Source organism: Erythranthe guttata, chromosome 10, assembly GCF_056151865.1.
Source record: "Erythranthe guttata isolate IM_541 chromosome 10, IM_541, whole genome shotgun sequence".
Lineage (NCBI taxonomy): Eukaryota > Viridiplantae > Streptophyta > Magnoliopsida > Lamiales > Phrymaceae > Erythranthe > Erythranthe guttata.
Genome location: NC_142542.1, coordinates 12,784,715 through 12,800,764, shown reverse-complemented (window position 1 = coordinate 12,800,764; position 16,050 = coordinate 12,784,715). Strand labels below are relative to the sequence as shown.

The window sequence follows — 16,050 nt, the reverse complement described above, 5'->3', positions numbered from 1 at the left end:
AAATAAGTTATGAAGATAATTATCAATTAATTATTGGCCAATAGGATTATTTCTTCTCTTCCAAGTTATAAGAGATAAATATCAATTTAAAGAGAGCCAATCAAATCGCGTCACGTCATCAAATAGACTTTAAGTAGGACTCTTATTCTACCACTATAAATAGGGACCCTCTCTACACAATTCAAAACACAACTCAAGAAGAAGAAAAACCGTAGGAGAAAATTATCTCTACAATATTCAAGTAGTTCTTCTTCAAATTCAAGGCGTTCTTCATCAAATCGAGGTCGTTCTTCATCCAATTCAAGGCGTTCTTCATCAAATCGAGGGCGTTCTTCAACAAATCTTCATCAAATCGAGGGCGTTCTTCATCCAATTCAAGGCGTTCTTCATCAAATCGAGGGCGTTCTTCAACAAATCAAGATCGAAGGAAGATTGAAGGGCCAAATCCATCAAGTTCTTCATCAAATCGAGGGCGTTCTTAACAAATCAAGATCGAAGGAAGATTGAAGGGCCAAATCCATCTAGAACTCCAAGATCTTCAAGTCAAAACCCGTCAAAGTTCTGCGTTCGATCCGAGATTCAAGTCGCAAGACCCTCGGAAGACGTTATTCAAGTTCAAAATCAAATCTGGAGAAGATCAAGTCAACGACCCGACTCCAAAATTCAAAGTCAACATATATTGTTCTTGAGTGAAGAATCAGTGGATTAAATTAGAGTTTGTAACCCGCAATATCTTATTTTAATTCAATAAAATTATCTTTGTGCAATTCTTTCTTGTTTGTTTATATAGGAGATAAGAATTTGTTGCTACACCTGCTATCATTAAATGAGTGAGTCAGTATACATATGTTCAAATCTATAGTGAATTCATCTTTAATTCTCTTCATTGTGTTTAAAAGTTGGGGCGTTGTCTTCTCTTATTGCAACAAAAAGTTGTGAAGATTTGTTGCCGCTTGCCATGCTTCTTTCCGAGAGACAGGTTCCAAAACTATTGAATCATCCTCAACTTCATCATCGGTCGGATTTTGAATGGTATCCGCCACAATTTTTTCAATGCTTTGAACCTCGTAGCATTCATTATTTTCATCGGGATAATCTAGCAAGTGATTCACTTCCTGTAATCAAGTTCTCAAGCTCACGAATGTCCTCTCCAGAATTTACATCGTTTAAATCACTTGAGCGGTTAGATTCGCCGAACGTATTTTACAGTGTCGAAAGCAATTTGATGTGGCCTCGTGTTGCACATTTCTTCAAGCTGAGACGGCAAAATTGTAACTAGTACATTGGACTTGAAAATTTAAAGGTCATTCGTAAAACCTCTTTAAATTAATAAATTATTAAATTATCGATATAATAATATCTCGCTAAATGAATAAAATATCTCGGTCCCAACATTATTAATTTATAGAGGTTTTACTAAATTCGATTTCCCTTCTCTTATGCATGCTTTCAAAGAAAAGGAATTCAAATCGTCAATTTTTTGGATTATTGGAATTCAATTGTACTTTTCTTTCGTCTTTCTTCTACCAAAAAATCCTACTTTTTGTTCGTCTTCTAATACCAAAAGCTCTCAAATTTGAAGGACATCACCGTTGTTGAATGCTTGTTACGATCCTGTATTGGTATGATTAACTACTCGCTTCTTTATGGTGAACAAGGAATGGAAAACAACTCCAACCAAAACCTTCGTATAAACTATTTGTATTTTTTATTTTATGTTTCATTGGCTTCTTTTGTGATGCTTAAGAATACAATTAACTTCAAATTATGAAATCTTTGGTATGAGTTTTATCATTTATTTAAGGATTTGTAAACGAAGCAGAAAAATGGGAGTTTTATTTATGCATATAATTAAGTTTCTGTTACAAAATTCACATTCATTCTTTACAGAAAGGCCCAAATAGAAATTCAAGAAGAAAAGATAATGACCAACAAGTCATTTTCAATATTCCAAAAAACTAATTAAACTTGACAAGCCGAAAATAAATAATTTACATTTTCGGCACAACTTTCTTCATCATTTCTAAAAGAACATCATTTTTTTTGGATCCTTGCAACTGATTAATTAACATGGACGAAGTAGATGCGTCGGCTAAGAATCCCTTTTTGTGCATTTCCTCTAAGAATGGGATTGCCTTGTAAACCTCTTTCTTCTTCAGCAAACGCTGGATAATGATGTTGTATGCATGCTATCCGGTGCGCAATCACTTCTCTCCATTTTTATAAGCAAATCTTTTGCCTCGTCCACGAACCTTTCTTCACGAAGTGAACCAATAATGATAGCATATATGTGATTATCGGGTTTCAACCGTTTGGAAGGAAGTTCGTTTAAAAGCTTTTCTGCATCTTCAAGTTTCCCATATTTGCATAAACCATTAATCAGGATACCGTATGTTATTATATTAGGACTTACTCCTTTGTCTTCCATCACCCGTAGAAATGAAAATGCTTCGGCAATCTGATGAGTCTTGCACAAGCCTTCCAACAAAATATTGCAAGTGTATAAATTAGGATGTACTTGCCGAGCTTCCATATCCTTATAAAGTTTCCATCCATCATCGTTTCTACATGCACTTAAGAATCCATGTATCATGGTGCTATAGGTAATTGTATAAAGGTAATCTAAACCTTTAGAAGAAACTTCGAGAAAAAGACGCCAAGCTTCATCCACTTTACCATTCTTGCAATACCCGTTGATTAAAGAGTTATAGGTGACAATAGAAGGCTTAAGGCCATTGCCCGTTATGGAATCAAATACTTGTTTCGCTTTATCCATTTTCCCTTGCAAACAATACCCATCTATCAATGCATTGTACGTGAAAATATTAGGATAAATATTTTGTCTCGTCATAATTTCAAAAACATCCTCAGCCTCCTTAACATTTCCCTCCTTGCAAAACGAGTCCACTAATATATTGAAAGTGACAACAGTTAAACAAATCTTTTGGTTGACCATTTTATTCAATAAGTCTTTGACCTCTTTCCATCTACCAAAATCGCACAAGCCCTGAATCATCGAGTTATATGTGACAACGTCAGGTGAAATTCCCTTATCAATCATTCCAGACTTCAGCTCGAGAGCATTATCTACCGTTCCGGTCTTGCATAAGCCATTAATTACCGCATTATAAGCCTTAACATTGGGCTTATAGATACTCTTTTCCAATAACAAAAGCAAATCATGGGCAGCAAGAACATGTCCAGCTTTGCAGAGCCCATCTATCACAGTAAGAATCGTAACTTCATTAGGCTCGCAAATTTTCAAAGTCAAAAGCTTCTTGAACAATTTCTCTGCCTCGGCCACCTTACCATTTAAAAAGAGCCCTTTTAGGAGAGCGGTGAATGTCGTAACATCTGGCTCGTAACCGTGTTTAAAGAAGACGCCGAAGATAGAAAAACCAATGTCTAAGCGTTTCAAAAGGCAACAACAATTAATCAAGATGTTCATTGTGTACTCATTTACAGGGGCACCCAGTTCACGCATTTCGTCGAACAGTTTGAGGGCAACCCAGTATTGTTTCATATTGACAATAACTTTCAATTGTTTGGTGAATTCAAAAATGGGGGGCTGCGGCCGCATTCTCACCATTTCCCGAAACAAGAAAATTGCTTCATCTACTTCGGTTTCACCGCTCAAATCTCTTTTGAAATTAGGTGAAAAAAGTCTATCTTTGTGGCGCTCGCTATGGAGATTTGAAGAAAAGAAAGAGAACGGATCAGCAAAAATACCGTAATAAGTAGAAGATTTAGCAGAAATTGCTCTGCGAATAGCCGCTCTTCCATAAATCCTCATCTTCTTAAAGAGATTTTTGTGAAGAAAATTCTACTGAAATGCAGAGAGTCTTGTTGTTTGATATGCTACCTAGACAATATTCCCTCGTGAAATGGTTATAATTAGCTAATTACATCTAGACCCCTTCAAAATAGTATAATTACAAAGTGTTTTTCTAGACTCTTACTATCACTTATTCATGGGTAAATAGAACTTTACCCCCATGTGGTTTCAACTTATTGCAACTAACCCCCTTTCATATCAATTTAGGCCTTTTACCTCCCCGTGGTTTGCAGAATGTAGCGGCCGCCAGCTTAGCTGTTAAATGGTAACATTTCTAATATACCCTTCTATTTTTTTACAAGTTACATGTCAAAACAAACCTCTTTATCCGAGTTAATTGCACTTAACCCCATGTGTAATGTCTAATTGTCGGATAAGTTTTCGTGTTAAAAACAATAAGCAATTACCCTCTATGTTTCATTTATTTAGCCCACCGTCCCTTGAACGAGATAAATCCATTGACTTGAAAGGAAATGAGCAAACTACCTCTAATTAAATATACAAATAAATAATAAAATATAATTAAACCATTAATAAAGAAAATTAAAATTAAAATTAAAAGAACTCATTAACTTCCAGGTGGCCCCTTCCTCCACACCGAAAAGTAAAAAATAAAAGATAAAAGAAGCATAGATGAGAGAAGTTTGTCTTCTCCGTTATTCCTCTGCAATCTGCATCTTCATCTTTGCCAATTTGCCATCTTCATCGCTTCGACGCCATGCTCCATATCCGCTATCATAAAACTATATTTTCTTACAAAAAAAAAGCTTTTATCACTAAATTATTCGATCGATGGATCTTTTATTGTAACTAGTTGAAAATATTAGGTAAAATATTTGGAAGAAAATATGGTTTTCAGATAACTTGATAACAGAATAGTTGAACGATTTTTTTTTTCGTAGAATATTTTATTTTGATAAAAAAATATAATTTTTAAATATGTTGATGAAATGTATTTTTATTTTTGCACTTCATAGATTGAAAATGATTGATAAATAAAATAAATATTTGACATTTGGCATTCTAAAAAATAGGACTAAATGTATTAAATTACATTTTTTAGCTTTACAAATTCATTTGAGGTGCATTATGCATGAATTATTGTGTTTCGAGGGTGCAAAATGTTATTAATTTGTTTCGGGGTGCAAAGTGCCAAAATGATATATTTCAAGGGTGCAAAGTGCGATTTAGCCAATTCAAAAGGTTTACAAACATTAATTTATGGTTAAACAAACTCAACCAAGTCATTTTTCGAGCTAGTGAGATGCACACTCCGTTAACCTTTAACGGCTCGACTGACGGCCCTACGTTGTGCAAACCACAGGGGGGTAAAAGGCCTAAATTGATATGACAGGGGGGTTAAGTGCAACTAGTTGAAACCAAATGGGGTAAAGTGCTATTTACCCTTTACTCATTGATGGTAATGGAATACCTTTTCTTTAGTGCAACATATAATTCAAGTAAAGTTACCGATTAATATTAATCAATATATCTTACTTTTTTTAATAAAACCATAGTTAACTTTATTTTATTTATATACTTATAAATTCAAAATATGCTATAAATTGGGAAACTAGGGGAGGGTGGTATGATTCAAACCCTAGACCTCTAGTATAATAGTAGAGGTTAGGTACTCATCCTCTTACAAGATCATCTATTATATTTGTTTATGGGTTAAACAAAAATAATAGTTGCTTGATCATATTTGGACTTACTAATTCGTTGCATCGGTCACTTAAAACCTCATTTTCTGCCACGTGAGAATTGAGGGGCAATTTCGCCAAATCAAATCGTTCGTTTACCGGCCTGCCATAATTCGATTCTTCACTTCACACTTTACTTTGTAAAAGAATTCAGTTTGCTACCAAATTACGAATCTAGGGTTTTTTACTTCATCAAAAAATTAACAAATTTAGCAAGACATTGATCAAGTTTTGGAAGTTACGAGAAGCTAGTGATGGCGTTCCACTGGGAAGAAATACTCCATATTACAGTAATTAAGAAATTTATTTAACTGTGCTTGATTTCTTTTAGGGTTTGTTTTATGTAATCAATGTAGTGGTTATTGGCTTTATTTCGAAAAGGACAAAGACAAATGTTTTGTTAAATGTTTTGTGGACCACATTTTATTCTTTATGATTTTTTTGGATAAAAAGAGATATGTAAAGTTGAGTCTGGTTTTTTTAAGTTGTAAAGTGTTTTTGGAACTCTAATTTTTCACCATAAAAATGTATCATTCTGGCAAGTTTTTGAACTTTAGGGTATGCTATCATATTGCTTATTTTGACTATTGTTCAGTAGATAAAATGTCTATGATAGATGTAGTTGTTTTTTTACCATTGCAGGGGTCTGAGTATCAATGACTGTGATGATTTAGTCTTATTGGAGACTGATATGAATGCACTGAATATAGTCAACTATCTTGATAAGGATAGAGCAACTTTCATTCATGTGCAACATCGAAACTTCGGAGAAAATTCAAGTGAAAGTTAGTCTGAATCGAAAAGGTTAGGAGAGTCTGTACAAAAGAAAATAGTAAAGCGAGAAATTCAGGTTTATTCAAAGTGTAAGAAAACAAAAGAGTAAACTGAAAAATACACATTTTGTTTTGAATAATTGATGAATATATTAATGCTTCGTTTGGTTGGGGAGATTAGCCATTATTAACGAAATAATTGAACTTTGTTTGATGTTTGATATCTCCAATAACTTATCCGGTAGACATGCAAAAATTATGTTATCTTGCATTTTAGGGAGCTTTTTCGTTGGACATTTCAGGGTCCGATAAAAATAATTGGGTTCTCATTAGGCTATTTAATCTTAGGGTTTTTTGCAAGAACCACCCCTGTATAATCTTGAATGGCTAAAAAAACCCTTGTGTTAAAAAAATTAGCATAAACCCCCCCTATAAAAATTAATCAAAGCCAAAAAAGTCCCTAAAAACATGTCATGTGATCCACACGCGGGCTGCGCGACTGAGAGTGTATTTTTTGATATGAAAAGTCAAAAATACCCTCTGAAGTTCTTCTATAAATAAAGATAAATCTAATTGGTGCTTAATATAAATAATTCAAATTTTTGGATCAAATTGCAATTTTCAAAATTTCTTAAAACAAACAAAAAGAATAGGGGTTTTTGTGCATAAGTCCCCAACCAAGCATGTTTATTATTCTAGGTTTAGGGGCTATATCTCTTTCACCAATAAGCCCATCCCTTTAATATATATTATAAATAAAGGAAACACTCATGTATATCCCAATATTACCCTCAACCATTTATACCCAATTCTTAATTGTAACCCCAATTTAATCAATTTTGACCACAAAAATTCAATTTTGACTTTTTTTTTAGCATACTTTAATATGCTCCAATTTCATCATTTAACTTAATTTAATCTCAATTTGACCCCAAATTTCACAAATTATTCAATTTTGACCAAAAACTTTTTTTTTTCACAAACATTTTTTTTTTCAAAAAAAAATATTTACCGCCGGATTCCGGCGTTGACTTTTCAAAAAAAAAAATTTCTTTCTTTCGGATTTTTTCGCCGGTCTCCTGCGTTGACTTTTTTTTTTTTTTGCTTTTTTCTTTTCTTTTCTTCCGGATTTTTTCGCCGGTTTTCGGCGGTCTTCGGTAGACACGGCCACGGGCCGGTTCCGGGCCGATTCAAACCGGTTCACGGTTCACATTTTCCGGAACCGGAACCGGCCCGTAGTATGGGCGGTTCAGCGGGCCGGATCGGCCCGCCGGTTCGGGCCGGTTCCGGGTCGGCCCGGAAATTTTGAATTTTTTTTTTTAAATATTTTATGAATAAGTAAATTAAAAGAAGTACTTTTAAATAGAAAAAGGAAAAGGAAATAAATGAAAAGACTTGAACTTAATTTTAAATTCAAAATTTTAAAGATTTCGAATTTAAAATGATTTTTGAAATATTTTATTAATAAGTAAATTAAAAGAAGTACTTTTAAATAGAAAAAGGAAAAGGAAATAAATGAAAATACTTGAACTTAATTTTAAATTCAAAATTTTAAAGATTTCGAATTTAAAATGATTTTTTGAAATATTTTATGAATAAGTAAATTAAAAGAAGTACTTTTAAATAGAAAAAGGAAAAGGAAATAAATGAAAAGACTTGAACTTAATTTTAAATTCAAAATTTTAAAGATTTCGAATTTAAAATGAAGTTGCCTACGTATCCATTACGGAATCAAAGTCCACGTAGTTCTCTTACTTTCACTTACCTCCCTAGTCGTCGCTAGACAGAGTGTGTAGAGTAGAAGCACGACTTGCTGAAGCTGAAGTCCCACTTTCGACGTAAGCTTCATCGCAATCGTCATCATCATCAACAGCGAGGTGGTCGTCTTTGTGTCGGAAATTGCTTTTTCCCCAATTATCCAAACAAACTTGTGCTTCTAAATTTTCGGGGCGGAGATTGCTTCTTCTTTGATCAAGTATATGGCCCGCGATACTAAATGCAGCTTCGACTGCAACTGTGGATACGGGGCAAGCGAGAACATCTTTTGCAATCATCGACATAATTGGGAACGCTGAACTCTTTGACTTCCACCAATCTAATATATCAAACTTGGAAAAGGCACTTGGATCTTCATCATGAGGAAAATCAAAACGAATGGTTAGATATTGGTCAAGTTCCAATCGTCGATTGGAACTTGAACCCGTGGACCTCGGGCGCTTTAAGCGCTCAAACACCAATCGTTGACCCGTCGTCATATTGGAAGTATCCGTAGACTCTCGATTAACTTGTAAATTTTGAGTTCCACTCATTTCACTAACATATTCATCAAACATTGCATGCAAAGTACTAGTAGCTTGAAGTATAATAAGATCCACATTAGGTTTAACAGGAGGAAGAGGAGCGTTAGGATCAATATTAACGATAACATCATTTTCCGGAAACAAATGATTGTAATACATCTTTAACAACTCAGTTAATAATTCAATCCTAAATCTAGGATCCAAAATGCACCCAACCTAATTAATCTCATCAATTTTCTCATAATATTTCAACCATTTCTTTTTCATTTCAACCACACAATTTTTTAAAATATCTTTTGTTTCAGCGGTCGCAAAACCCTCGGCAATATTGCACAAATAATAAATAACCAAATGACATGTTGGATATGAGGAACCAGATAACACATTAGTAGCTTCTGAGAAAATTTCCAAAAGACTACATATTTCAAAGTATGCATCCCATTGATTGTTTAAAACAAATAACAAATTTCGATATTCATAAGTTTGGCTTAACAATTTATAGGTTGAGTTCCAACGGGTACTAACATCTCGTGAAAACGCAATAGGATGTTTGCCATTTTCCTTACAAAATCTATTCCATCGTTTCACAATAGATGCGTGTTGCCATATATAAGAAACTCGAGCTCTAATAGGATAAATATGATTTTGTAACATTGTTAAACCATCTTGCACACATAGATTCAAAACATGACAAATGCATCTAACATGGAAAAACCTTCCCCCTAAAATTGGCATGCATTTCTCTTGGAGTACGGGGATACTAGCCGTATTGGCACTTGTATTATCAAATGAAACCGAAAAAACTCTTCTAGTTAGCAAATAATCATCTAAAACTTGTGAAAGCGTCATTGCAATTTGTGCAGCAGTATGACCAGTATTCATAACCGGAAAAGCAATAATTTTGTTCTCAAGTTTCCATGCACTATTATCCCAATGACAAATAACACCCATGAAATCATTACGACGCCAATGATCACTCCAAATATCAGAACAAATAGACACTTTATTAATCATGGACAACAATTGTTCCCTTAAAATATTTTTTTCTCTTTCAAAAATACTTCTAGTGGTGCGTGTAGTGGTTGATCTAGGTTGACGAGTGCAATTAGGACCATACATCCCTTTAAATTCATTTATTATGCAATCATTATCGGCAAAACCAAATGAAAGGTGACCCATAGCAATAACCATAGCCCACCCTTCTTTTTCTTTTTGTTTCGAATATTTAAATAAAGAAGAATCGTTACCTCCCTGTGAAGATCCGGTTTGCAATTGAGTTTGACTTTTGTCGATGCCTAGAGCTTGGGGATGATTATTCCTCAAGTGCCGCCAATAAGATCCATATCCATCTCCTTTTCTGAAGGCGTAGTTTGCCTACACAAATTAAAAAAGAAATATAAAATTAGCTTACGAATATTAAAACTAGAATTTTTTTGTTTTATACTAATGGACTTACCTTGCAATAATTGCATTGAGCTCGACAAGTTCCGTCCGCCTTCTCAATTTTTTTATAATGCAACCTCCAAATGTCGGATTTAGAAACATCATCACCGGTCCCTTCGGTGGTTGATGATTGAGATGGCCGCTTAGTACTAGCCCTAGGAACCGAACCCCCGGATGGTTGTGGCGGTGGCATTTCCTCCGGCTCATCATCGTCGAGTATGTTGGTGTAGTCGCCCAACTCGGGAATTATCGGTATGTGGTCGGTGTAGGAATTGGGAATTATTGATGGAATATCATGACCCCAAGAACCATCATAACTGTAGTCCATTTCGGGAGGAACTACGGATTTTCCCTTTCCTTTTCCGCTACGACGTGAACTTGAAGACATTTTTTCACTAAAAATAAAAACAATTTTTTGTATTTTTTTTCCAACAATTGAAGAGAAATTCGGAAATGCAATACAATGTTTTTTTGATTTTTTTTTACTAACAATTGAAGAGAAATTCGAAAATGCAAAAGAATTTTTTTCTTTTTTTTTTTGACTAAGAACCGAAGAGAAATTCGAGAATGCAAAAACTAAAGAGAGAATTGAACTTTACTGAACTTTGATATTGAAGAAGTAGAGAGAATTGTGAGTGAATTGGTGAGAAATTAGGTTGGGGTGTGAGGGTATTTATAGGAAAAATTGGGGGGGGGGGAAATTCAAAAAAAAAGTGAATAACGGCCGGTTCACCCGGGCTGGTTCGGGCCGGTTCACTAGCCGTTATTTGCTTTTTTTTTGAATTTTTTTGATTTTTTTTTTTTTTTTTTTTTTAAATCTGGGTGAACCGCTGGGCCGGCCCGGCGGTTCACGGTTCACCATTTCTCAAAACCGGGCCAGTTCACGGGTCCGGGCCGGTTCACTTGGTCAACGGGCCGGTTTGAGCCGTCAACGGGCCGGTTCCGGGCCCAAAACCGGCCCGTGGCCGTGTCTAGTCTTCGGCGTTGACTTTTTTTAGTGTTTTTTTAAGTTTTTTTTTTTTTGGTTTGTTTTTTTTTTACGTCCGCCGCTAAACGTTGACCGTAATTGTGCTATCACTGACAGTAAATTAACGTAATTATACTGTCAATGACAGTAAATTAACGTAATTGTACTGCCGTTGACAATAAATTTATGTAATTGTGATGTCGTTGACAGTAAATTAATGTAATATTATTATTTTTTATTTTTTGTTGTTTTTTTTTATTTTGTTTGATTTGTTGACAAGTCAACGTAATTATATTACTGTCGTTGACAGTAAAATAACTGTAAACACAATAATATTACTGTCAACAACATCAATATTATTATTTTTTTGGGTTTTTTGTTTTGTTTGAGTTATTCACGGAGTAACGTAATAATATTACTGTCTATTATTGTAATATTACTGTAAACACAATAATATTACTGTGGTTGACGGCAATATTACTGTTGTTATAGTAATATTGCTGTCAACCACATCAATATTATTATTTTGTTTGGATTTTTTGTTTGTTTGTGTTATTCATGGAGTAACGTAATAATATTACTATCTATTATTGTAATATTACTATGGTTGACGGTAATATTATGTTGTTATAGTAATATTACTGTCACTCACAGTAATATTAATTCTTTTGGTTTTTTATTATGTTTACATTTGTTGAACGGTCAACATAGTAATATTACTCTATTACACAATAATAATGAGTTTTGTTGTGTTAATATTATTGTGCTAGAGATTAATATAGCAATATTACTGTGTTAAACTGTAGTTTAGTTTAATTTTATTGTGTTTAACAGTAATATAGTTAATATTACTGTCAATCACAGCAATATTGTTGTTTAAACGAAAAAAAAAGGTTACAGAAAGAAAGAAAAGAAGAAAAAAAAATCGAAAAAGTCAACGCCGGAGACCAGCGAAAAAATCCGGAAGAAATAAACAAAAATTGAAAAGTCAACGCCAGAATCCGGCGGGAAAAAAAAAGTTTTTGAAAAAATTTTTTTTGAAAAAAAAAGTTTTGGGTCAAAATTGAATAATTTGTAAAATTTGGGGTCAAATTGAGGTTAAATAAAGTTAAGGATGAAATTGGAGTATATTAAAGTATGAGGGGTTATTTTAGTCATTTACAAAAATCTGAACCATGTGTGGACTTATTGGTAAATGAGTTTTTTGTCTTGATCTCTTTATAAATAAGTACGGCTTATTTACAAACCCCAAAAGAATATAGTAAAGAAATAAGAAAAAAAAATCTGAAGGAATACATCTTCCCCAAATTTCTTCCATCGCCTCTACTCTTCTCGCCGGTGACGCCAACCATATCAGAGGTTAATTCCTCTTCACCTTCAAGACTATTTGCTCCTCCATCGCCAATTTCTCTTTTCCGCCGCAAAGTTCTTGAAGAACCCCAGCCCTCCGGCATTCGTTAATAATGGAGGATCTTCAGCCCTTGCGTGCTTCAACCACGATTTTCTGGCGAGAACGACGACTACGGGTAAGTTCTTCCGGCGAGATCTAAGGGCGAGGGCTGGTCCAAGGTAGGTTCGACGGGGGCAGACGTTTTCCGGCCAAATCTTCCGGTGAGTTCTAAAGGTGGGGTTTGGTTCGAAGTAGATTCGATAGGGGAAAGTGTTTTCCGGACAAATTGAACGGAAACACTTTGATTTCGCCGAATTGTGAGGCAAAGATGATAAATGTCTTCTTCTTAGAAATTTAAATGAAGAATTATCATCTTCTTTTTCATTCTTTTGCAGCCCCTTTTGCGTTTTTTTTTTCCTGTTTTTTCTTTTTCTTCTTCTTTTTAAATTTTATTTTTTACTTTGTAAGGGTAAATTAGTCATTGCATATAAGTCAACAACCAATTTTGAAAAAAATGGGCAGTGTGCTCTGTGAAAGATAACATAAGGGGGTATGTGCTAATTTATTTAACACGAGGGCTTTTATAGTAATTCAAAATTACACAGGGGGTTCCATGCAATTAGCTCCCACAAAATTACTCACCATACTCCACCAAATACTTTCTTTCCAATTATACCCTTCAATTACACATTCCACCTAGACATGGCCATGGGCCGGTTTTGGCCCCGGAACCGGCCCGTTGACGGCCAAACCGGCCCGTTGACCGGGTGAACCGGCCCGGACCCGTGAACCGGCTCGTCCTACCCGGGACGAGCCCGGTTCTAAGAAATGGTGAACCGTGAACCGCCGGGCCGGCTTGGCGGTTCACCCGGAACCGGCCGTTTTTTGTTTTTTTTTTTTAAATTCCCCCCCCCCCCCCCCCCCCCCCAATTTTTCCTATAAATACCCTCACACCCCATTTTTTCCTATAATTAACTTATTCATCAAATATTTCAAAAAACTAAAAAAAAAAAATATATATTTCAAATTTTCCGGGCCGACCCGGAATCGGCCCGGATAGGCCCGGAACTGGCCCAAACCGGCGGGCCGACCCGGCCCGTCGAACCGTGCATATTACAGGCCGGTTCCGGTTCCGGAAAAAGTGAACCGTGAACCGGTATGAACCGGCCCGTGGCCGTGTCTAATTCCACCAAACACTCCACACCTAAAAAAAAATGAAATTAGATCAAAGAAAAGAGGAAAAAAATTAAAGGAAAGAAATTCCTAGTAATAAGTAAATTTTCTGCTAGTGATCTTTGCAAGAGAACCAAAAGGAACCATGTGCATTAGAGTTTTGCAAGTTGGAGATGAAACAACATGTGTACTAATATGTCTTCAAGGATTAAATAATGATAATTATATTGTTGATGAAGAACTAAGTATGTTTATTGATGATGCTAATTAGTTAGATCACCTGATGTAGTGTAAAAAACGAGCTGGGTGAACAAAGCAGATCAGTAGCTTGACAACTTGATGATCCTGAGGTCCCTGCAAAATGAGCACACATGAACTAAGCCGGGGGTTGATCCGGCGGAAACCCCTCCGACGCTCAAGTCAGACGTGTTGATCATAGAAATAGTCCAGAGAATACATATTATAGTATTGCTCAGTTAATAGGACGTACCTTATGGAATGAGTTCAAATGTGTATTTATAGCTTAGTTGAGATTGTCGGGCTCAAACCTTGCTTGAAGGTGATTGGACCTCGGTGATAGTGATCTTCGATATTGGGCTCGTGGCCTAGTAAGTAAACAATTTGTAGGCCCATTGGGTTGGGCCAATTAGGCATATCATTAAGCCCCCGACTCTCGAGTTGATGTGGGGGCCATGTTGACATGGGTGACATATCGTGTCGAGAGTAAAAATTGTAGTAGTCGATGGTGTGCGATAACGCGTTGGAGCGTGTGTCGGAGGGGCGTGAATGCGCGTTGGCGCATAGCGCGACCAAGTTTTCGCGATGTAAGTTAATTGAGTCGTCGGTTTTGTCCCGCGACGATGTAGTAGCGAATTATCTCCTCGTGGGAGTTGTCTCGTCGCGGGGTAATAGTGTTGATCGAGTTATCTCCTCGTGTGAGTTGTCTCGCGATAATGTAGTAGCACGGATCAAGTATTCTCCTCGTGGGAGTTGTTATTTTTCGACATTGTCAATGTTTTGACGCGTTGCTTATATGTGTTTACATATAGCCTTGTGCATGATGTACTTGAGGAGGGGATCAGACTCTCAAGATTTTTTTTATGGGGGTCGTGCCCCTTGTTAGACCTCGTGGGTCTTAAGTATGTTTGGACCGTGGCCACGTTTTAATGAATGACTCATCGAAAACAAGTAGATAAATTTGAGTAATCAAGCTGGCCAGGCTATATAGATTCTCATAATATCTCTAAGTGCTTCTAGGGTTGTAATCGTGCAAACTTGAGCTTGCGATTATATAGTGAATTTCGGGCGAGTTGTCTCCTCGAGAGAGTTGTCTTACAGCGAAGTTGTAGGAGCATTGGACGACGCGCGATTGAGGAGCGTGCGGATTGAGGTCGCTCTGAGCGAGTTGTCTCCTCGTGGGAGTTGTCTTGCAGCGAGTCTTATTATCGAGCGAGGTGGCTGCACGTGGGAGTTGCCTTGCAACGGATTTGTAGTGTCGAGCGAGTTGGCTCCTCGTGGGAGTTGTCCCGTTGCGGATTTCTAGTGCCGAGCGAGTTGGCTCCTCGTGGGAGTTGCCTCGCTGCGGGTTGTGGTACCTAGCGAGTTGGTTCCTCGTGGGAGTTGCCTCGCAACGGGTTGTAGAACGGAGCGAGTGGTCTCCTCGTGGGAGTTATCTCGCTGTGGTTTCGTAGACCCGAGGGAGTTGGCTCCTCGTGGGAGTTGCCTCGCAATGGGTTATATGACTGAGTGAGTTATCTTCTCGTGGAAGTTGTCTTGCAAGGGTTGTATGACGGAGCGAGTTCTCTCCGCGTGGGAGTTATCTCGCTGTGGGTTGTAGGACCGAGCGAGTTTGCTCCTCATGGGAGTTGTCTCGCAAGGGTTGTATGACGGAGCGAGTTCTCTCCGCGTAGGAGTTATCTCGCCGTGGGGTGTAGGACCGAGCGAGTTGTCTCCTCGTGGGAGTTGTCTCGCTGCGGGTTGTAGTATTGAGCGAGTTGGCTCCTCGTGGGAGTTATCTCGCTGTGGTTTCCTAGACCCGAGGGAGTTGGCTCCTCGTGGGAGTTGCCTCCCAAGGGGTTATATGTCCTAGCGAGTTATCTCCTCGTGGGAGTTGTCTCGCTACGGGTTGTAGTTCCGAGCGAGTTGGCTCCTCGTGGGAGTTGTCTCGCTGCGGGTTCGTAATACCGATGGAGTTGGCTCCTCATGGGAGTTGTCTCGCTACGGGTTTGTAGGACCGAACGAGTTTGCTCCTCGTGGGAGTCTTGCAAGCTCCCCACTCTCGATTCGATGTGGGAGCCAAGTCGAAATGGGTGACGGATCGTGTCGAGAGTATATCGGAGTCGTGGTGTACCGATAACTGTTAGCGTGGTTTGGAGAAATAATATTTTTATTTATCCGTTTGATAGCGAGCGCGATTTGGTAGGGGCGTTGAAGAGCTCGCGCAATTTGGTTAAGCGAGGTGGAACT

General features: G+C 37.1%; 1 protein-coding gene and 1 pseudogene across 1 annotated transcript; both read right to left on the bottom strand.

Moving 5' to 3' along the window:
- Nucleotides 1-1,817: 1,817 nt before the first annotated feature.
- Nucleotides 1,818-3,874, bottom strand: LOC105953821 (uncharacterized; annotated as a pseudogene).
- A 3,923-nt stretch (nt 3,875-7,797) lies between these two features.
- LOC105976854 (zinc finger BED domain-containing protein RICESLEEPER 1-like) lies at nt 7,798-10,292 on the bottom strand. The gene is made up of 2 exons (XM_088824849.1): nt 10,068-10,292; nt 7,798-9,985 (listed from the first exon to the last, which is right to left on the bottom strand). The coding sequence occupies exon 2, from the start codon at nt 8,768-8,770 to the stop codon at nt 8,081-8,083; it is 690 nt and encodes a 229-aa protein (XP_088680975.1). The 5' UTR covers nt 8,771-9,985; nt 10,068-10,292; the 3' UTR covers nt 7,798-8,080.
- Between the last annotated feature and the right edge of the window lie 5,758 nt (nt 10,293-16,050).